The sequence below is a fragment of the Oncorhynchus masou genome, chromosome 9 (assembly GCF_036934945.1).
Source record: "Oncorhynchus masou masou isolate Uvic2021 chromosome 9, UVic_Omas_1.1, whole genome shotgun sequence".
NCBI classification, from domain to species: domain Eukaryota; kingdom Metazoa; phylum Chordata; class Actinopteri; order Salmoniformes; family Salmonidae; genus Oncorhynchus; species Oncorhynchus masou.
In genome coordinates this window covers 71,765,725-71,788,878 of record NC_088220.1, presented here as the reverse complement: position 1 = coordinate 71,788,878, position 23,154 = coordinate 71,765,725, and the positions used below count along the sequence as shown (strand labels likewise).

Genomic DNA, 23,154 nt, shown 5'->3' with positions numbered 1-23,154 from the left:
TTGTCGAAGGAATAAGCGTTACACCGAGGCCTGTATTCTGGAGCGGGATCAATTTGTAGGTGGAGGGTCCGTCATGGTCTGGGGCGGTGTGTCACAGCCTCATCGGACTGAGCTTGTTGTCATTGCAGGCAATCTCAACGCTGTGCGTTACAGACAAGACATCCCCCTCCCTCATGTGGTACCCTTCCTGGAGGCTCATCCTGACATGACCCTCCAGCATGACAATGCCACCAGCCATACTGCTCATTCTGTGCGTGATTTCCTGCAAGATAGGAATGTCAGTGTTCTGCCATGGCCAGTGAAGAGCCCGGATCTCAATCCCATTGAGCACGTCTGGGACCTGTTGGATCGGAGGGTGGGGGCTAGGGCCATTCCACCCAGAAATGTCTGGGAACTTGCAGGTGCCTTGGTGGAAGAGTGGGGTAACATCTCACAGCAAGAACTAGCAAGTCTAGTGCAGTCCATGAGGAGGAAATGCACTGCAGTACTTAATGCAGCTGGTGGCCACACCAGATACTACTGACTGTTACTTTTGATTTTCATCCCCCCTTAGTTCAGGGACACATTATTCCATTTCCGTTAGTCACATATCTGTGGAACTTGTTCAGTTTATGTCTCAGTTGTTGAATCTTATGTTCATACAAATATTTACACATGTTAAGTTTGCTGAAAATAAACGCAGTTGACAGTGAGAGGATGTTTCTTTTTTTGCTGAGTTTACAATTATTTGTAAAGTCCACCAGTCAAGCAGTGAATTTCAAACACAGGTTTTCCGATGCATTGCAAAGAAGATCACCTATTGGTACAAATAAAAAAAGCAGACATTGAATATTCCTTTGAGCATGATGAAGTTATTCATTACACTTTGGATGGTGTATCAATACACCCAGTCACTACAAGGATACAGGTGTCCTTCCTAACTCAGTTGCCAGAGAGGGAAACAGCTTCTGGATTTCACCATGAGGCCAATGGTGACTTTAAAACAATTACAGAGTTTAATGGCTGTAATAGGATAAAACTGAGGATGGCTCAACAACATAGTTACTCCACAATACTAACCTAAATGATAGAGTGAAAGAAAAGAAGCCTGTACAGAATACAAATATTCCAATAAATGCATCCTGTTTGCAATAAGGCACTAAAGTAAAACTGCAAAAAATGTGGCAAAGTAATGAACATCATGTCCTTAATACAAAGTGTTATGTTTGGGGCAAATCCAACACGAGTACCACTCTTCATATTTTCAAGAATGGTAGTAGCTGCATGTTATGGGTATGCTTTAAATCGGCAAAATTTCATCAGGACAATAACCTAAAACACAAGGTCAAATATACACTGTGGTTGCTTACCAAGAATTTTCCTGAGTGGCCTAGTTAGAGATTTGACTCGGCTTTAACATCTAATGCAAGGCTGTCTAGCAATGATCAACAACCAACTTGACAGAGCTTGAAGAATTTAAAAAAATTATAATGTCCACATATTGTATAATCCAGGTGTGCAAAGCTATTAAATATTTACCCAGAAAGACTCACAGCTGTAATCACTGCCAAAGGTGATTCTAAAATGTATTGACTCAGGGGTGTGAATACGTATGTAAATGAGATATTTCTGTATTTAATTTTCAATAAATTAGCAAAAATGTCCTACTTTAAAAAAAGACTTTGTCATTGTGGAGTATTGTGTGTAGATTGGTGAGAAAAAAAATATATTCAGGCTGTAACACAACAAAATGTGGAATAAGTCAAGGGGTATGAATACTTTCTGAAGGCTCTGTATAGCCTATGCCAGGTGTGAGTCATGCAGCAAATGTAGCCCAACCACCAATGGTAACTAGGTTCTAAAATTATGTCACCTTCATCACAGTGTTCCTAGAAATTAAAATGTTTTTAGAGAGAGACCGCAAAGTGCTCATCTAGCAGAATGTGTTTTTTCCCCTTCTGAAACGGATACCGTGGTAATAGAAAGAATGTTGATTGCCTCACATGTCACATCCTGTCATTTTGAGGAAGCCAAGCATTCGTTCTGGGTTAGTTTAATGCAGTTAAGACTTAACTACCATCAGAGTTGGTCAGAGTACAGATAGGCTTCTTTAAGATTACGTTAGACTGAACTCTAAAACCAAACAACATCAACACAAAATGCTACAGAGGGCAGCCTCAAATGTTTCAGACAAACCAAAGCCCAGTAAACCAAAGGTAGGTGGAAACACATTATTTCTAAGTAGCACGTTTAAATACATTGAATTGATAACTATTTGTGTAGAATTGACAACTCTTTAGTGCTAACTACCCACAATAGTTAGCACTAAAATGTGATTCTAACTAAAAGGAGAAGCAGTGTCTTTGACTGATGATGAGTAGAAGTGCAGCAGATATATGGTCAAAGTTGTGAGCAGGGGGAGGGTCCGTCAAATGACTCAAAAGGTTCGCTAGATTGCTGCAGTGTGGGGTCCTGGTATGTAATAGGGATTTACTGGAATTATTCATGAAATACTTTTAGGTTTATGAAAATCTATTAGCTGTACCTCACAAGCACATCATGATAGAGGTACACGTATAGTGCAAATGGGATTGAGTTCAAGAAGCCTCACATGCCAGACTTCTAGGCTCAAGACATTGCTCAAGACAATGGCGCAGTATTACTGTAAATCAAGGGAGTAGGATAAAATAATTCATTTCCACTGATTTGGTCCCTTTCTCATCCTACACAGTACTTATATTTGCGTAGTGTATAAAAACGTCTACCTATGTCATAAGACACATAAAAGGAATGGAAATCATTAAAAACCCATAGTGATTTGGTGGGATGGGTGTGCAACATGTATTGCATAATGTTCCAGATTGAGTCCTGACTCCTGCTGCCACTGTGGCAAACACATATTCAATCTGTCATCTGTGATCTCTCCATGCAGCGCTCCACCAGTTTTGGGCGATTTGACGGCATCAGACAACCATCACCAGCCAGACTAGAGGAAAATGTAACAACAGTGACAGAGGAGTCTGGATGTGAGAGTTCTGATCAGACCAAACAAGGCAGCCTAGGGAAGAAGATGAAGGCCATCTCTCTGACCATGCGCAGGAAGATGGGCAAGAAGCACTCCAAAACCTTCTCTGAGGAAGCTGTGAGTTACACTACAGACTGCCTCTTTCTCATCCTACACAGTACTTATATTTGCGTAGTGTATAAAAACATCTAGAGCTCTTAAAATATTGTGTATTTTCCATCTGACTGGCTATAACCCACATACTCAAATGCACCATTGTGACGTCTACCTATGTCATAAGAACACTCTTGTAAAATACACTATATATACAAAAGTATGTGGACACCTTCAAATTAGCGGATTTGGCCATTTCAACCACACACATTGCTGACAGGTGTATAAAATCGAGCCCACCACCATGCAATCTCCATAGACAAACAATGGCCTTACTGAAGAGCTCAGTGACTTCCAATGTGGCACGGACACAGGATGCCACCTTTCCAACAAGTCAGTTCTTCAAATTTCTGCCCTGCTAGAGCTGCCCTGGTCAACTATAAGTGCTGTTATTGTGAAGTGGAAACTCCTAGGAGCAACAACGGCTCAGCCGCGATGTGGTATGCCACACAAGCTCAAAGAACGGGACCGCCGAATGCTGAAGCACGTAATGCGTAAAAATCGTCTGTCTTTGGTTGCAACACTCACTACCAAGTTTCAAAATGCATCTGGAAGCAACGTCAGCACAATAACTGTTAGTTGGAAGCTTAATGAAATGGGTTTTCATGGCCAAGCAGCCGCACACAAGCCTAAGATCACCATGCGCAATACCAAGCTTCGGCTGGATCAAAATCAAATCAAATGTATTTATATAGCCCTTCGTACATCAGCTAATATCTCAAAGTGTTGTACAGAAACCTAGCCTAAAACTCCAAACAGCAAGCAATGCAGGTGTAGAAGCACGGTGGCTAGGAAAAACTCCCTAGAAAGGCCAAAACCTAGGAAGAAACCTAGAGAGGAACCAGGCTATGAGGGGTGGCCAGTCCTCTTCTGGCTGTACCGGGTGGAGATTATAACAGAACATGGCCAAGATGTTCAAATGTTCATAAATGACCAGCATGGTCAAATAATAATAATCACAGTAGTTGTCGAGGGTGCAGCAAGTCAGCACCTCAGGAGTAAATGTCAGTTGGCTTTTCATAGCCGATCATCTCTACCACTCCGATCATCTCTACCACTCCTGCTGTCTCTAGAGAGTTGAAAACAGCAGGTCTGGGACAGGTAGCACGTCCGGTGAACAAGTCAGGATTCCATAGCCGCAGGCAGAACAGTTGAAACTGGAGCAGCAGCACGGCCAGGTGGACTGGGGACAGCAAGGAGTCATCATGCCAGGTAGTCCTGAGGCATGGTCCTAGGGCTCAGGTCCTCAGAGAGAAAGAGAGAAAGAGAGAATTAGAGAGAGCATACTTAAATTCACACAGGACACCGGATAAGACAGGAGAAGTACTCCAGATATAGCAAACTGACCCCCCGACATATAAACTACTGCAGCATAAATACTGGAGGCTGAGACAGGAGGGGTCAGGAGACACTGTGTCCCCATCCGATGATATCCCCGGACAGGGCCAAATGAGCAGGTGTCCACATACTTCTGGTCATGTAATGTAAGTCTGGCCAAGCAAGACTCAATTAGTATTGAAATTAGGTCTAAGTGACAAAATAGTATCCAACAACCTAGTCAGTATTTGTAAGTGGCTATGTTGAATTGTTAACCTAATGACACTTCTTTCCTTATATAAATAGCACTGTTATTTATATAGCAAAGGAATCCACCCTGAAATGATTTAGCTTACTCACATAGTGGCTTGTCCATCTTGTATTTCCCCATGCAGGGTGAGGACACTGACAGAGACCTAGAGGAGGAAACAGAGAGCAGTCCTCCTGTTGAGAAAGGCTCTGAAGAGACCAACTCTCTGGAGAGCCTCTGCAGCGGACAGAGCTCCTCCAGTAAGTCCTCTCCACAGGGATGTCAACAGAAAGTCATGTCTCTCCTCATACAAGTCTGTAAATGAAGTTACATGTTTGTAAATGAAGAATAAGCTAATGTGATGTGTTTTCATTTATTTTATTTTACCATTGTATTACCATATTATTAAGATGGCCCCGGAAAAGAAGTCTGACGTTTTACGTGTTCCTATCCAATTGTGTTTTTTTTGTTTCTTTCTTTGCGTTGTTTGTAACTTGTTTTTTTACTTATTTTGTATTTTGTAGATAATGTTGCTGCTCTCTAATGACTGATAATGTTGCTGCTCTCTTATGGACATCAGAATTGCGATTACTCACCATGAACTGGCAGAATCCTTTTTTTCCTTTAACGAGTCCGACGAGCCCAACGTGAATGACGTACTACTTTCCTGGAAACGTGAAGAGAAAGCAGAGAAAAATGGGCCGGAGGGCGGACTGTCTTTTGAGAATTCGTAGGTGATCGAATAAACCCCCACTGCCTTCCATTCTGCTAGCAAACGTGCAATATTTGGAAAATAAAATCAATGACCTACGAAAGATTAAACTACTGGACATTCAAAACTGTAATATATTAAGCTTCATGGAGTCGTGGCTGAACGACAACATTATCAACATACAGCTGGCTGGTTATATGCTGTACCGGCAGGATAGAACAGCGGCATCTGCTAAGACAAGGGGTGGCGGACTATGTATTTTTGTAAACAACAGCTGGTGCAAGATATTTAAGGAAGTCTCAAGGTTTTGCTCTCCTGAGGTAGAGTATCTCATGATAAGCTGTAGACCACACTATCTACCTAGATAGTTTTCATCTGTATTTTTTGTGGCTGTCTCCATACCACCACAAACTGATGCTGGCACTAAGACTGCACTCAATGAGCTGTATTCCGCCATAAGCAAACAGGAAACGCTCACCCAGAGTCGGCGTTCCTAGTGGCCGAGGACTTTGACGCAGGAAAACTTAAATCGGTCTTACCAAATTTCTATCAGCATGTTAAATGTGCTACCAGAGGGGGAAAAAAACTCTAGACCACATTTACGCCACACACAGAGATGCATGCAAAGCTCTCCCTCGCCTTGCATTTGGCAAATATGACCATAATTCTATTCTCCTGTTTCCTGCTTACAAGCCAAAATTAAAGCAGGAGCACCAATGACTCAATGAATGATAAAGTGGTCAGATGAAGCAGATGCTAAGCTACGGGACTGTTTTGCTAACACAAACTGGAAAATGTTCCGGGATTGCTCCGATGGCATTGAGAAGTACATCACATCAGTCATTGGCTTCATCAATAAGTGCATCGATGACGTCGTCCCCACAGTGACCGTACATGCATACCCCAACCAGAAGCCATGGATTACAGGCAACATCCACACTGAGCTAAAGGCTAGAGCTGCCACTTTCAAGGAGCGGGACTCTAACCCGGAAGCTTATAAGAAATCCCGCTATGCCCTCCGACGAACCATCAAACAGGCAAAGTGTCAACACAGGACTAAGATTGAATCGTACTACACCGGCTCTGACGCTTCTCGGATGTGGCAGGGCTTGTAATCCATTACAGACTATAAAGGGAAGCACAGCCGAGAGCTGCCCGGTGACACGAGCCTACCAGATGAGCTAAACTACTTCTATTCTCGCTTCAAGGTAAATAACACTGAAACATGCATGAGAGCATCAGCTGTTCCGGAAGACTGTGTGATCACGCTCTCTGCAGCCGATGTAAGTAAGACCTTTAAACAGGTCAACATTCACAAGGCCAGACGGATTACCATGACGTGTACTGTGAGCATGCGCTGACCAATTGGCAAGTGTCTTCACTGACATTTTCAACCTCTCCCTGTCCGAGTCTGTAATACCAACATGTTTTAAGCAGACCACCATAGTCCCTGTGCCCAAGAACACTAAGGTAACTTGCCTAAATGACTACCGGCCCGTAGCACTCACGTCTGTAGCCATAAAGTGCTTTGAAAGGCTGGTCATGGCTCACATTAACGCCATTATCCCAGAAACCCTAGACTCATTCCAATTTGCATACCGCCCTAACATATCCACAGATGATGCAATCTCTATTGCACTCCACACTGCCATTTCCCACCTGGACAAAAGGAACACCTATGTGAGAATGCTATTCATTTACTACAGCTCAGCGTTCAACACCATAGTGCCCTCAAAGCTCATCAATAAGCTAAGGACCCTGGGACTAAACACCTCCTTCTGCAACTGGATCCTGGACTTCCTGACGGGCCACCCCCAGGTGGTAAGGGAAGGTAACAACACATCCGCCACGCCTTTCCTCAACACAGGGGCCCCTCAGGGGTGAATTTTCAGTCCCCTCTTGCACTCCGTGTTCACTCATGAATGCACGACAAGGCACGACTCGAACACCGTCATTAAGTTTGCCGATGACACAACAGTGGTAGGCCTGATCACCGACAATGACAAGACAGCCTATAGTGAGGAGGTCAGAACCCTGGCCGTGTAGTGTCAAGACAACAACCTCTCCCTCAGCGTGAACAAGACAACAGAGATGATTGTGGACTACAGGAAAAAGAGGATTGAACACGCCTCCATTCTCATCGACGGGCTGTAGTGGAGCAGGTTGAGAGCTTTGAATTCCTTGGTGTCCACATCACCAACAAACTAACATGGTCCAAGCACACCAAGACAGTCGTGAAAAGGGCACGACAAAACCTATTCCCCCTCAGGAGACTGAAAAGATTTGGCATGGGTCCTCAGATCCTCAAAAGGATCTACAGCTGCACCATCGAGAGCATCCTGACTGGTTGCATCACTGCCTGGTATGGCAACTGCTCGGCCTCTGACCACAAGGCACCACAGAGGGTAGTGCATACGGCCCAGTACAACACTGGGGCCAAGCTTCCTGCCATCCAGGACCTCTATACCAGGCGGTGTCAGAGGAAGGCCCTAACAATTGTCAGACTCCAGCCACCCTAGTCATAGACTGCTCTCTCTGTTACCGCATGGCAAGCGGTACCAGAGCGCCAAGTCTAGGTCCAAGAAGCTTCTAAACAGCTTCTACCCTTAAGCCATAAGACTCCTGAACATCTAATCAAATGGCTACCCTGACTATTTGCATTGCCCCCCTCCCTTTTTTTTCATCACTGCTACTCTCTGTTGTTATCATCTATGCATTGTCACTTTAATAACTCTACCTACATGTACATATTACCTCAATTACCTTGACTAACCGGTGCCCCCGCACATTGACTCTATATCGGTACCCCCATGTATATAGTCTCGCTATTGTTATTTTACTGCTGCTCTTTAATTGTTACTTTTATTTCTTATTCGTTTTTTTACTGCATTGTTGGTTAGGGGCTCGTAAGTAAGCATTTCACTGTAAGGTCTACAACTGTTCTATTCGGCGTATGTGACAAATAACATTTTATTTTATTATTACCATCATATTACAATATTAGAATAGGCTTCTAACCTTCCCTCCAACACAAGGATACACACACAACCTATTCTTGGTCCATGGGTAAATATGTGCAGTGTAATCATATTGTGATGTATTGTCCCCTGTTGGCTCAGGTGGTTTGGCCAGCGTCTCAGATGGCTCCAGTACCAGAGACAGTCTGAAACTAGAAGAGGACGGCTCCTACAACGGACACCTCTGTGGTAGAGCACGGGTCCACACAGACTTTGTTCCCAGCCCATATGACACTGACTCCCTCAAACTCAAGGTAGACCGAAGATAATGTTTCCAGTGGGTGTATTATGCAATGCTATGAAAGCTGTTTGTAAGTGCTGTTTCATGATCTATATGTATGAGTCCAATCTATTGATGTCTCTTCCCAGGTTGGAGACATTATCAGCATCATCAGTAAACCTCCCATGGGCATATGGACAGGGATTCTGAACAACAAAGTGGGCAATTTCAAGTTCATCTATGTTGACATGCTCATGGAGAAAGAAAGAGAGGAGGAGGCGCCAAACATCAGGCCTCAGAGGATGAGCAAGAGACCACGACCAAAGACACTACTGGAACTACTGGAGCGGCTACATCTAGAGGTGAGTACTCGGATGGCATGGCTAGAAGGGATCCATCTATTGTCAAATTAACTTCAGATTTGACTTTTCGTAGCAGGTTAGGAGAATTAACCTAGCAGGTTAGAATAATTGGGCTAAGGTTAGGAAAAGGGTTATGGTTAGCTAAAATGACGTTAATTTGACAAAAGCTGGATAGCTTCTAGCCATGGTCAAGCTCTGACTCTTTAAATGACTTCCAAATACAGACACATTTTGTTCTTTCCTCTTTACAGTAGCCAATCAGTTTTGTCTCAAATACACAACAAACATTTTTAATATGCATAAGCATAACCTAAAGCACTCAAATGTGAACAGATTAGTATAAGATTATGAAAGGTAGATGAGATGGAACTGTATCTTGTTTATTCAAGGAGTATGCATCTGCACTGCTTCTGAATGGCTACCAGACAGTAGAGGACCTGACGCACCTGCAGGAGAAACACCTTATAGAGCTGAACGTGATGAATCCAGAACACAGAGTCAGGCTGCTGGCTGCTGTCGACTGCAGGTATACAGAGAGTGAGTAGCAAAACCAATTTCTACTGTAGCCTAGCCCTACTGTATTTATATTGGGGCAAAGGGAATAGCCAATTGTACCACAGACATGTTATGATGCGCAGCACTACACTCAGGAAGTAACATCTTGATCTTTGTATGTTATAATAAGCAGATGCTTATCGCTGCTATTATTTTAGAATTGCTCATCCTGCTGAGTTGGCACCAGTCAGAGAGAAACTGCTTAAAGATGAAAAAAGTCTTCCTCTATAAAACACTGCAAGGCTCTGAAACATAAAATGAAACAGAAAGATTGGTCTCCAATCCAGATTAGGAAATGAGCAATACTAGACCGTTTCTGTCAGCTGCTTACAAAACAGGATGCGTACAATTAGCATAAAGGTTATTAATGTTTGTGTCCCCACATAACTCCATTTATGTTGGTCTAAATTAAGGTCATACATGTCTGTTTGAGCTAATTTCGGACCAAACAGATAGCACTGCAACAATGGCTGAACCAGATATTGTGACTGTGGGCTAGTTTCGGACCAAACAGATGGCACTGCCACAATGGCTGAACCAGATATCGTGACTGTGGGCTAGTTTCGGACCAAACAGATAGCACTGCCACAATGGCTGAACAAGATATCGTGACTGTGGGCTAGTTTCGGACCAAACAGATGGCACTGGCACCCTGGCTGAACCAGATATCGTGACTGTGGGCTAGTTTCGGACCAAACAGATGGCACTGCCACCCTGGCTGAACCAGATATTGTGACTGTGGGCTAGTTTCGGACCAAACAGATGGCACTGCCACCCTGGCTGAACCAGATATCGTGACTGTGGGCTAGTTTCGGACCAAACAGATGGCACTGCCACCCTGGCTGAACCAGATATCATGACTGGCTGTTGGCTAACCCTGGCAAAGATTACCAGCCAGGGATGAATCTAGTTATTAAATCAAGCTTAATTACATTTGGATGGTTTGAGAATGGCAACCAAAGTTAATTTAAATTGACTTGGATAGGGGCAGCTAAGCTGGCAACCCACAGAAGTCTCTCTGGGTCTGAGGATCCAACCAACCAGACTGCTTTGTTCTTGTGTTCGCAGGCGATGATGTGAAGGAGAGTGAGGAGCCCTCTTCATCACACAGTTTGAAGGTGGAGAAGGTGGAGAAGAGCGACTGTCCAAGAGACTCAGGCTGCTTTATTCTATCAGAGTGCTTTGAAAACAGCAAAGAGGACACAGAGAGCCAACCAGTCACACACTGATAGGCCAGACTATCCTAACTAACAGGTTTTGACATATAAATTACAATGGCTCACCATGTTTGTCTTGTCTGTCTTTGGTTTAACAAGATGGGATTTAATAAATTAAATGTTAAATGTAGCCAATTTTTCTTAAAACAAATGAATTTATTCCTCTTTTATGCACCTTTTATCTAACCTATTCATTCACATGAAGCACAGGTGTCAAACTCATTCCACGGCGGGCCGAATAGCTGCGGGTTCTCACTCCTCCCTTGTACTTGGTTGATGAATTAAGGTCACAAATTAGAAAGGAACTCCCCACACCTGGTAGTTTATGTCTTACTTGAAAGGAAAACAACTAAAACCTGCAGACACTAGGCCCTCCATGGAATGACACCCCTGACAAATTATATTTGACTTAAATCAAATCTTAATGTTTGTGTATTGTGCTGGAAACTATGGTGTGTGTGTGTGTTTGGTATTACTATCCTTGTGGTGACAGAAGGCTATTTCAGGCTTAAGGGGTAAGGTTTAGGAGTTAGGGGGTTGTGGTTAGGGTTAGGTTAGGTTTAAGGTTAGTTTTAAGGTCAGGGAAAATGGGATTTTGAATGGAAATTCATTGTTTACTATCCTTATCCCAACAAGGATAGTAAAACAAACGTGTGTGTGTGTGCACGGGAGTTTTTACAAAATGTACAGTACCAGTGGAGGCTGCTGAGGGGAGGACGGATCATAATAATGGCTGAAACGATCGAATGGAATGGCATCAAACACATGGAAACCATATGTTTGATGTATTTGATATCGTTCTACTTTTTCCGTTCCAGCCCTTACCACAAGCCGTCCTCCCCAATTAAGTTGCCACCAACCTCCTGTGAAATGTACATACTTGTAGAACTCAATACGTGCAATATGTCACACATTAATAAAGTATTTATGCATCAAGTCATCTGTCTAACTAATCTGTTAATTTGTACTGCACTGAATGTATAATATATGTTCAATCAAAATGTGCACAGAAAAGGTGTTGCAGTTGTACAATATTGCTACATGTTGCATGCCTCAAAATGTTACGACACTGAACACACTCATTTGAACGACCATGGGAAAGGTTGTTCCTTTGCTTTCTCGTCCTGTATATATATAAGCGATAACGCATGGATTGGACTACGTTACCCAGAAGCTTTCGACCACATTATGGGTGAGTTCGTAAATTCGCTCAGTCACTGATTCATTTACGAACGCTCAACACCCGTTGAGTATGGCCGGTGTCAGTAAACCTCGGAAAAAGGCGTAATTAAATGGTTGCTATCAGTGTCACCAACGCTCTGAATAACATGAACACATCATAACCAGCGCGAGAAAGGGCGAGAAAAATGGTCAGAGTGATGTGTTCTCTCATTTATGCCAGGAAGTAGCTAGCATGCTAGTTAACTTTAGCCAGTTAGCTTGGGTGCTTCACTTCCATTGTGAGGTCAGAACGCTCGGATCAACCATACTCCTCGGCCATAGCGCCCAGTGTGCCCTCCGAGAGCGAAACGCTCTGAATTTACGAAAGACAATCTGACAACGCTCTGCGTGTTTTTAAATTCAGAGCGTTGTCAGATTGCCCGTTCGTAAATTCAGAGCGGCAATGTCCACTGGCACTCCAGAGTAAATTTACGAACGCACCCTATAATGGTGACGTGTAGTTCTGTGGTTCATCCACATTATTCTGAACGTAGAACAGGTCAAGAGTGGTTTCATTAATTACTACAGTCACAAAGTCACAATTGGCTATCGCAAAAAGGATATGGTTAGTCATAAAGTTAGCGGTGTATTTAAGGGTTAAGTTTAAAATTGCATTTGAAGAAGATACATTGTAGATATAGGCGGGGTTTATGACTTAGTGGCTGTGGTAAATAGTGACAACATTCATCCATTCCGAAACTGATGAGGCGATTAGCCTAGATTTTGTTTTACTACGTTTCAGTTCGGTGGTGATCAATACTTGACAATGGCTGGGGAAATGTCTATGATCGGTAAGTAAGATTTAACTGTAATGTGTTTTGGTTGTTGTGTAACTAACCAGCTGTTTAGCTAGCTAATAGTAAGTAGCAAGTGGGCTGACAAATTACCGGTGGGAACAGCGGGCTAGTTGCTACCTAATTCACAGTAGTCAAAATAGCTGGAAAGGTAAACGAAGTGTCAGAACTGTCAACGCTGAATTAACATGTAAATAAGTAGGCTATCGGTACCAGTTGTTAGTTCGCTACGTAGTCAACATCCAGCCCTAAACCCACGTCATTTCTTTATCTTCCGTGTCGCAGGATCGGTCATTCTGGCTTTATTTCTGGCTGGCTATCTGGGCCAGCAGTATCTGCCTCCACCGAAACCCAAAGTGATCGGCCTAGATCTGGGGACCACTTTCTGCTCCGTAGGAGTATTCCACCCGGGTACCGGGGATGTGGAGGTGATAGGGGATGAGGAGGGGCGGAAGAGCATCCCGAGTGCGGTGTCGTTCACATCTACCGAAGTCCTCGCCGGTCACGAGGGTCAGAATCTGGCCGACAGCAATCCTGAAAACACCATCTATGATGCCAAGCGGTTTATTGGAAAGATATTCGAACAAGAGCTCCTTGAGCAGGAAAGTGCTCGTTATCCATTCAAGGTACAGTACATACTCCTATAGTTACTTTGACAGTCAATACACCACGGTGAAAAGTACTTAATACATCATCAGCATTTGGCTACATAAGCTATGTGTGATTACATTTACATTTACATTTACAGGTGTATAAATATGCTATATCAATGACTGCTGACTTTCATTTGTAATACCTTTCTTTCAGGTGATAAACAACAATGGCAGTGCAGAGTTCTTTGTCACCACCAACCAGACGTTCACAGTTACTCCGGAATTCATTGGTTCTCGGCTGCTGCTGAAGATGAGGAAGATGGCGGAGCGTCACCTGGGTGTCCCCATTCAGAGGGCTGTTATCTCTGTCCCTGCTGAGTTTGATGAGAGACAGAGGAACTACACCATCAGGGCTGCCAACCTGGCCGGTCAGTCTCTATCTGGCAAAACTGTATCAATATCTGATGTGTAAACACTGCTACAGGAATTAATTACACTGTATAGCAGTTTAGTGTAGTCTCTTTTAGAAACAGTCTATCATACAGGGATTGACATTAAGGGTTGCCCTATTGCCCGGGCAAGTAAAACCGAGCGCAAGTTGAGCCTGCTCTGGTTCATCCACATTGTGTAAGTGAAAGACATCATTTATGGCGAGCTGAGCTTGCTCTGATACATTTTTTTTTGTGATAACAACCAAAATACAAATAATTAAATTACTGATCTTTCTGATTCCTCTCCTATGGGTAGGTGAAAGGCAGGCAATATGTCACTTCTGCTCATCAATAGCTAATTTACATTTTCGGATGTGCAACTGCGTTAGACTTTAATGTCAATCCCTGATATAATTAGGTGTTTGTTCTAAAATAACTGTTACTTAATACTTAAATACATTGATTGGACACCTAAGGTCCCACAGTTGACAGTGCATGTCAGAGCAAAGACCAAGCCACGAGGTTGAAGGAAATGCCCGTAGAACACCGAGACAGGATTGTGTTGAGGCACAGATCTGGGGAAGGGTAACAACATTTCTGCAGGATTGAAGGTTCCCAAGAACACAGTGGCCTCTATCATTCTTAAATGGAAGAAGTTTGGAACCACCAAGACTCTTCCTAGAGCTGGCTGCCCGGCCAAACTGAGCAATTGAGGGAGAAGGGCCTTGGTCAGGAAGGTGACCAAGGAACTGATGGTCACTCTGACAGAGCTACAGAGTTACTCTGTGGAGATGGGAGAACCTACCAGAAGGAAAACCATCTCTGCAGCACTCTACCAATCAGGCCTTTATGGTCGAGTGGCCAAACGGAAGCTAATCCTCAGTAAAAGACATGACAGCCCGCTTGGAATTTGCCAAAAGGCACCTGAAGGACTCTCAGACCATGAGGAACAATATTCTCTTGTCTGATGAAACCAGCTTGAACTATTTTGCCTGAATGCCAAGCATCATATCTGGAGGAAACCTGGTACCATCCCTACGGTGAAGCGTGGTGGTGGCAGCATCATGCTGTGGGGATATTTTTCAGCAGCAGGGACTGGGAGACTAGTCAGAAGCGAGGGAAAGATTAACGGAGAAAAGTAGAGATCCTTGATGAAAACCTGCTCCAGAGCGCTCAGGACCTCAGACTGGGGAAAACAGCACAACGACCCTAAACAAACAGCCAAGACAACGCAGGAGTGGCATCGGGACAAGTCTCTGGATGTCCTTGAGTAGCCCAGCCAGAGCCTGGACTTGAACCCGATCAAACATCTCTGGAGAGACTTGAAAATAGCTGTGCAGTGACGCACCCCATCCATCCCGACAGAGCTTGAGAGGATATGCAGAGAAGAATGGGAGAAACTCCCCAAATACAGGTGTGCCAAGCTTGTAGCATCATACCCAAGAAGACTCCAGGTTGTAATCGCTGCCAAAAGGTGCTTCAACAAAGTACTGAGTAAAGGGTCTGAATAGTTATGTTAATTTGATATTTCAATACATTTGCATTTCTGAACCTGTTTTTGCGTTGTCTTTATGGTCTTTATGTAGATTGAGAAGGAAAAAAAACTATCAATTTTAGAAGAAGGCTGTAAAGTAATAAAATGTGGAAAAGGTGAAGGGGTCTGAATACTTTACGAATGCACTGATACATACAGAGTAGAATATTGGACATCAAGATTCCTAAGGGCTTTGACCAAATCTACACTACCCACTATAACTAACATCTGATTGTTCTGTTTACACCACTCAGGACTGGACATCCTGCGTGTGATCAACGAGCCCACAGCTGCAGCGATGGCGTATGGGTTACACAAGGTGGACGTGTTCAACGTGCTGGTGGTAGACCTGGGAGGAGGAACGCTGGACGTCTCTCTGCTCAACAAACAGGGGGGCATGTTCCTCACCAGAGCCATGGCAGGTAAGACGCTAATTTACTCTCAACTCCTTATGTTGTAGATATGCATGGTTTAGTTGGTTATTTTCATTTATCTTCTGTTTTTAAATTGGGCATACAGTACAAGTGGAACATTTGCCATATTGTAGTTAAAGATGACCATTTCCAATTAGCACAACTAATTCAAATCATACAGTACATGACCTGAAATGGAATCAACTCCGATAGTATTCTTGGGCTCAGAGAATGATCCTTGCTGTTGTCGTTTCCCAGGTAACAACAAGCTGGGGGGACAGGACTTCAGCCAGAGGCTGCTCCAGTACACAATGGAGAGGGTCCGCCAGCAGTACGGTGTTCCCCCCACCCTCAAAGAGGACATCCACCACCTCCGCCAGGCTGTGGAGGCAGCCAAGCTCAACCTCACCCTGCAGCCCAGCGCCGACCTCAGGGTTCCCCTGCACCTGGAGCCCCAAGGAGACGCCAAGCAACCACCACAGGGGCCCACCAAGGACCCAATCCCAGTCATTTTCCAAGCAGTCATCACCCGTGAGCTGTTTGAAGAGTTGAACGTCGACCTCTTCCAGAAGATTCTGGCGCCCGTAGAGACAGTGCTGGCTGAGGGCCACCTGGGGAAGGAGGAGGTGGATGAGATAGTTCTGGTGGGAGGCTCCACCCGCATCCCTAGGATCAGGAAGCTGATCAGTGAGTACTTTGGGAAGGAGCCCAACACCTCAGTGGACCCAGACTTGGCAGTGGTGACTGGGGTGGCCATCCAGGCTGGCATCATGGGGGGCTCCTGGCCTCTACAGGTCAGCGCTATAGAGATCCCAAACAGACACCTCCGCAAGACCATCTTCAATTGATCTAGTCTAGAGGTAGCAAGGATGCCACAAGACAGATACTTGCCATATTAAAGGATGGTCTGCATTCTAACTGTTAATTGTGCTTCTCCATCTTCACAAGGTAGTATTATGAGGTTAAAATATGATCTTCAGCTGTAATATGTTCTCACAGAGAAACTCAAATTACACCCATCACTTTTTTACTGTCAACCCAACTTATTAGACCAACTGTCAGAGATTGAAAATTGTGTTCAACTCAGGGAACAACCTTTATTTCTAGAGAACTGTGACCAGCCAAGACACCTTCAAATATTTATTTATTTATTTCTAGTGCTTGTACTGTGTGAGGAGGGGGGGTGTACATGGTGTTGTTTTTCAGTGGACGACAACGTGCCTGTGCCTTCTCAGAGAGCTGCACAATTAGGCTTTGTGCTTTTAAGACACCTGATATGAAGAACCACTAGTCCTTTCGGGAGTCCTATTGATGAAGGCATAATGCTATTAGTTTCGGACCAAATATTTTTGCACACATTGTTACTAGCTTTACATTCAAACAATAACCCATACAAAGCTGAGCATAGGCTAACAGATTTTCTAAATAAGGGACATACTCAGTATTCCACTAACTTATTAGCCAGCATCATCATTCTGGTGCAATTGAATTAAGAATCACTAGCTGACAGATGTGTAAGTAAGTGCCATAAACACACAGGACTAGGCTTATGGTGCCTGTTTGAAGTGTTACCGTGTCTCACAAGACTGCAGGTGGACAGTAGTGGTTGAGGCTGTTACAGCCCCTGGAATTATAGGACAAACATGTTTGTTGACAATTGACATTCCATGACACAGTGAACACATTTAAATACTATATCTTTTAGAGGTTTGTTCAAGGTAAACAGTTTGCATGCATATCTTGTTGAACGTGCCTCAGATACTGCACAGTTCTCTAGCGATATGTTCTAGGAATTTATCTGGACCGTTCCATTTCAACGGAGTATGTAGATGAAGATTTTTGTACTGCAAATTTTGCTCCTCCAAATGGCTCCCATAGATATCTGCTTGTACTACATGCTGTAAATAAATCCTGAATTACCCAAAATACAATTTAATTTTCTAGAGCAGCGAACAAAATTAAAGCCAGCTTTAATATACACTCAAACAGTTCAGGACCCAACAGAGATTGCCATTGCTGTAAGAGAAAATAACATGCATCTTGCTGTCTGCATTCCATGATACTGACGTTCTAGTACAGGTGGAAGAAAAAAAATAAAAGGACATTTGTGATAACGTTCCCAGCACATACCAACTGAAAATCGTGAAAATTGCATTTACCATTGTCACTCACTAGCTTCTTCAGCAATGTGGTAACATCTTGCCACGTAACTGTACAATTGATGGAAAAACATCAGTATGTTTAGTTACTGGCATGGGCTACTGCATAGTACATTCAGAAAGTATTCATAACCCTCAACTTATTCCACATTTTGTGTAACAGCCGGAATTCAAAATGGATTGGTTTCTTCACACTACCCCATGACAAAGTGAACGTTTTTAGAAATACCTAAGTATTTACCCCTTGTTAGAATCACCTTTGGTAGCAAGATTAGTATTTCTGGGTAAGTGTAAGAGCTTTGCAAACTTGGATTGAGTCTATGCAACATGTGACTTTTTACTCCTGAACTTATTTAGGCTTGCCATAAAGGGGTTAAATACATAGGCTCAAGACATTCCAGCTTTTCATTTTTAATACAAACATAATTCCACTCACATCATGGGGTATTATGTGTAGGCCAATCAATTTAATCCATTTTAAATTCAGTCTAACACAAAATTTGGAAAAAGTCAAGGGGTGTGAATACTTTGAAGGCACTGTACATCAAGCGTTCACATACAGTAGGAATATGGTTGACATGAGCTAAAGCTACACAGTCAACAGTAACAACAACCTAAATGGTGTTGGTTATCTTCCATCTAGAAAAATCACAATAAAAGGATTTCACTTTGGTATCAGAAGCATTTTAATGTTGACTTTGAGGCACACAAATACCAAAGGAGTAAATGAACACAAGTCAATCCATTCCTTGACCCTGTGTGAACTATTCTGATACTCAGCATTGTCCCTTCCAACAGCCTTGAGCATTATTTTCACAGTTAATATAACATACTCCACTTCATCACGACATAAAAGATACCCTTTAATGTCACTCTATATGGCGCAGTTTGTTGATCAAATGCCATTGAGAAGTTGGTCTGCAAAATATTTAAATGACTTGAGACTCAAACTTCAACGCTATTGCTATTATTATGCATCACATTTCCAATATAATCCTCAGACAGCCATAGCATATACATGTTTGTAACATGTACACACTCCATGTAGAACTGCATACTTGGGGTAGGTGGTGAAATCTCTGCCATAATACACTGTTCACATCCTTTAAAAATCAAAAACATTCACAATGAACCGAAAACATACCCAGCAGTTCTGCCTGAACACAAGCCCTGCCTGAGACAGCACAGCTCCACAAGTCATTCGATATTGTATGTCACAAGCATGGATGAAGGAAATGCTGTTCAAATCATTATCTTACATCATGTAAATATTTCACTTAGTCGGAGAAGGCAGGACCCTCTGTAAACAGCTTGTTTGTGTTGTTTTTGTTCCTAAAAATTAGAATAGCACCCAAACGTGGCAGGAAATAGGAGCAATGCTGCACAAGTAGTAAAATCCTCTAAATAACTAATTGGCTGTGCTGTAAAGTGACTGCAAGTAAATAACAGTTTAAAAAAAAAATAGGTTCTTAATAATGAACTAGCATTGGTAACTGGGGGGGGCCTCCAAAGCATCTAGAGCAGGGGTGGGCAAACTACGGCCCGTTGGCCAGATCCGGCCCATGAGCCCATTCGATCACTGCCCACGGGAGGTTTGAGTGAAAAACTATATTTAATGGGCCAATATATTTTCAAACAAATTGTAAAAAATAAAAAATAAATAAAAAAAGTGATCTAGAGGTGAGAAGAGGCCACAAATCTGACAAATCAATAAAAAGTGGTTTTAGTGTATTTAACAAGCAAAAACAAACCTATTTACAGAATGTACAAAGCAATGGGTGGTGCTTGCCTGCGATTCTTCAGTAATACAGCAGCCTGTCAATCAATCAGTTAGTAAGTAGGAGGAACAAACCAATAACTATCTGGATACACTGAGTAAAACAAGAGTAATCAGAACAGACAAGACAGTCACTTGGAAGTCTTAATTTACTCAGTTTCCACATGCTAGTAGAGTCAGGTGTCTTTCAGTAGATTCACATTAGTAGAGTGAGAGTCAATGGGAGATGCCTTCGTTGTTGTAGTAGTCAAAGCCATTCTCCATGTACAGGTCCTCAGCACTGCCCACACCATTGCTCACCTCTGGGAGGTAGAAGAGTGAAGAGTGAAGGGACATCAGTAGGTGTTCACATCAGTAGGTGCTCATCAGCAACCCCATTAGACTTACCTTTCACCACCCACCAGGAGAGGCTGGTGGGCCACATTGGGCTGTCTAGGAGCCCTTATACATGATGCAGGACTCTGTGGGCGATTGGGGAGGGGGAGGGGGGGCAGGCAGGCAGAGGGAGGTGGGAAGGGAGGGATGGATGGAATGGTCACAGCAGCCAGAGGAGGATGGACAGATGGCAGGATGAAGAGTGGAGGTGGAGAGGAGTGCAGGTCACACACACACACACACAGGATGAGACTGCTACTGCGGTTGACCTTGGGGAGGGCAATTACATAAGACACTCAGAGAGATGCATGCTGGGATACGGTCACACACTGGCATCCTCAGATACTCTTAAAATGGCTGCCTTTCCTTGTCTTTTTTACTGTGACCACTGATTAATAGGAGAAAGCAATATGACTGGCCAAAACAACCGGGCATCCACTTCATCTATCCAATGTCATCAGATCAGTGGTAAATAAATAAGGACAGGAGAAAAGGAGTGGAAGACATTTCAGAGTACTGGGATACAGCCAGAGAAACAAACACCAACACACAATACAGTAGACACAGGAATTGCAGTTCTCTCTGTGGGGTCCTTCCTTACCGGAGAAGATGAGTTTCTCCTTCATAATGTTGACGTCTCTGCTGGACCTCCGGACTGCAGCACTCAGCATGATCTGTTCAGGGTTGTAGCTGTGCATGCCACTCAACCTCCATCTGGTGAGAAAAGGTCACACAGGGGTCAGGGCATCATATAGAGCAGGTCTCTCCGAACCCTGTTCCTGGAGAGCTACCCACCTGTTAGGTATTCGCTCCAACCCTATTGTAGCGCACCTGATTCTAATAATTAGCTGGTTGATAAGCTGAATCAGGTTAGTTACAACTGGGGTTGGAGTGAAAACCTACAGGAGGGTAGCTCTCCAAGAACAGGGTTGAGAGCCCTGATATAGAGCCTCTGGTCATACCACAAAACTGCTGTCTCTGCTCTCAAGGACCTGTTCTATATGGAGATAACGGCATGTTAAAATGAGTCACCCATTTTTCTTGGAGATACTCTAGGTCACCAAGTGTGGGCACTGGGCACCATTTTGCCTCAGTCTTTTACTTCTAATTGGCTGACCTCAAAATGACACCAAGCAAACAGACATATATTGAAGTTGGGTGCTGTACTGAATGAATCAAATGATTTATGCACACATGCATCAACAAGGACACGTACAAATAGAGTCTGAGCCAAAGACATACCCACTTCTCTGAAAGCTCATACTTATCAGTTACTGACTGGCTGTGACGAATATTTATATATACACTAGATGACTGATAGGGGGCGCTGTGTTGAAGCCACCGTGCCTCCATCCTGGCACTTCCAAATTAGTTTCTACAATGTTGGGGAAGCTATAGAAATGCCTTTATGTCCATTTATTCTATTACGTGAGCTAAACATACAAATAAAACATTCCTTAAAGTATCATTTGTTTTAACTATTAATGTTATTGTACCCACTACGACAAAATACATGTCATTTTGTCCATGATCACATTTAATTGAAATACAGTAGGGAGTGCCAATATGGCTGACCGGTGGCTTCAATGCCTCTCAATGGCCAATACATAGCATCAGCAATCCAGGGTTTATACAGTGGTGGAAAAAGTACCCAATTGTCATACTTGAGTAAAAGTTAAGATACCTTAATTTAAAAGAAATGTACTTAAGTAAAAGTCACCCAGTAAAATACTACTTGAAATCAAATACTTAAGTATCAAAAGCAAATGCCATTGCTAAAATATACTTATGTATCAAAAGTAAAAATAATTTCAAATTCCTTATACTAAGCAAACCAATTTTATGGATAGCCAGGGAGGGGCACAACAACACCAATTTACAAACGATCTCAAGTCCATCAGACTGTTAAACAACCATCACTAACACATTAGAGGCTGCTGCCTATAGGCATAGACTAGGAAACACTGGCCACTTTAAGGAATGGAACACAAGTCACTTTAATAATGTTTACATATCTGGCATTACTCATCTCATATGTACACTACCGTTCAACAGTTTGGGGTCACTTAGAAATGTCCTTGTTTTTTTAAAGAAAAGCACATTTTTTGTCCATTAAAATATACAATTAAATCAGAAATACAGTGTAGACATTGTTAATGTTGTAAATGACTATTGTAGCTGGAAACGGCTGATTTTTTATGGAATATCTACATAGGCATACAGAGGCCCATTATCAGCAACCATCACTCCTGGGTTCCAATGGCACGTTGTGTTAGCTAATCCAAGTTTATCATTTAAAAAGTCTAACTAATCATTAGAAAACCCTTTTACAATTATGTTAGCACAGCTGAAAACTGTTGTGCTTATGAAAGACATCTGTTTCCTATACTACTCTACTGTATCTTAGTCCGTTCCGCTCTATCGCTCATCCATATGTATATAGTTTTAATTCATTCCTACTTAGATGTGTGTGTGTGTGTGTGTGTATTGGGTATATGCTGTGTAATTTGTTAGATATTACTACACTGGCGGAGCTGGAAGGACAAGCATTTCGCGACATCCACAATAACATCTGCTTATCACGTGTATGTGATGTATTGTTTTATTTCCTGCTACGCATTCAAAATGTAACAAGTACTTTTTGGCGTCAGGGAAAATGTATGGAGTAAAAAGTACATTATTTTCTTTAGTAATGTAGGAGTAAAAGTTGTCAAAGATATAAAAAGTGAAGTACAGATACCTAAGAAAAACAACTTAAGTAGTACTTGAAAGTACTTTTACTCAAGTAATTTACACCACTGAGTTTATATACAGTGGGGAGAACAAGTATTTGATACACTGCTGATTTTGCAGGTTTTCCTACTTACAAAGCATGTAGAGGTCTAACTTTTTTTTAAATTTTTTATCTTTGGTACACTTCAACTGTGAGAAACGGAATGGAATCTAAAACAAATCCAGAAAATCACATTGTATGGTTTTTAAGTAATTGATTTGCATTTTATTGCATGACATCAGTATTTGATACATCAGAAAAGCAGAACTTAATATTT

General features: G+C 42.7%; 3 protein-coding genes across 5 annotated transcripts in view; 2 read left to right on the top strand and 1 right to left on the bottom strand.

The window, feature by feature from the left end:
• The first annotated feature begins 2,000 nt into the window (after positions 1 to 2,000).
• On the top strand, positions 2,001 to 11,747 carry LOC135546583 (SAM domain-containing protein SAMSN-1-like). Of its 2 annotated transcripts, none has more exons than XM_064975142.1 (7): positions 2,001 to 2,195; positions 2,912 to 3,121; positions 4,870 to 4,984; positions 8,556 to 8,707; positions 8,823 to 9,035; positions 9,425 to 9,572; positions 10,659 to 11,747. In XM_064975142.1, the coding sequence occupies exons 1-7, from the start codon at positions 2,139 to 2,141 to the stop codon at positions 10,817 to 10,819; spliced, it is 1,056 nt and encodes a 351-aa protein (XP_064831214.1). In that variant the 5' UTR covers positions 2,001 to 2,138; the 3' UTR covers positions 10,820 to 11,747. The 2 variants fall into 2 exon arrangements, with proteins under 2 accessions (XP_064831214.1, XP_064831213.1); XM_064975141.1 differs by having other exon boundaries at positions 4,870 to 4,985; positions 8,551 to 8,707.
• A 105-nt stretch (positions 11,748 to 11,852) lies between these two features.
• On the top strand, positions 11,853 to 16,711 carry hspa13 (heat shock protein 70 family, member 13). The gene is made up of 5 exons (XM_064975140.1): positions 11,853 to 12,819; positions 13,108 to 13,448; positions 13,630 to 13,843; positions 15,635 to 15,802; positions 16,052 to 16,711. Exons 1-5 carry the CDS (start codon positions 12,795 to 12,797, stop codon positions 16,639 to 16,641), a joined length of 1,338 nt encoding a protein of 445 aa, XP_064831212.1. The 5' UTR covers positions 11,853 to 12,794; the 3' UTR covers positions 16,642 to 16,711.
• A 295-nt stretch (positions 16,712 to 17,006) lies between these two features.
• LOC135546581 (glycerophosphodiester phosphodiesterase domain-containing protein 5-like) overlaps positions 17,007 to 23,154 on the bottom strand; it is a 115,836-nt gene continuing 109,688 nt past the window's right edge. For both annotated transcript variants that reach the window (XM_064975138.1, XM_064975139.1), the window contains 2 exons: positions 20,706 to 20,818; positions 17,007 to 20,031 (listed from right to left, as the gene is read on the bottom strand). In XM_064975138.1, coding sequence (XP_064831210.1) covers positions 19,946 to 20,031; positions 20,706 to 20,818 — 199 coding nt within the window. In that variant the 3' untranslated portion in view covers positions 17,007 to 19,945. The remainder of the gene's footprint in view (positions 20,032 to 20,705; positions 20,819 to 23,154) is intronic.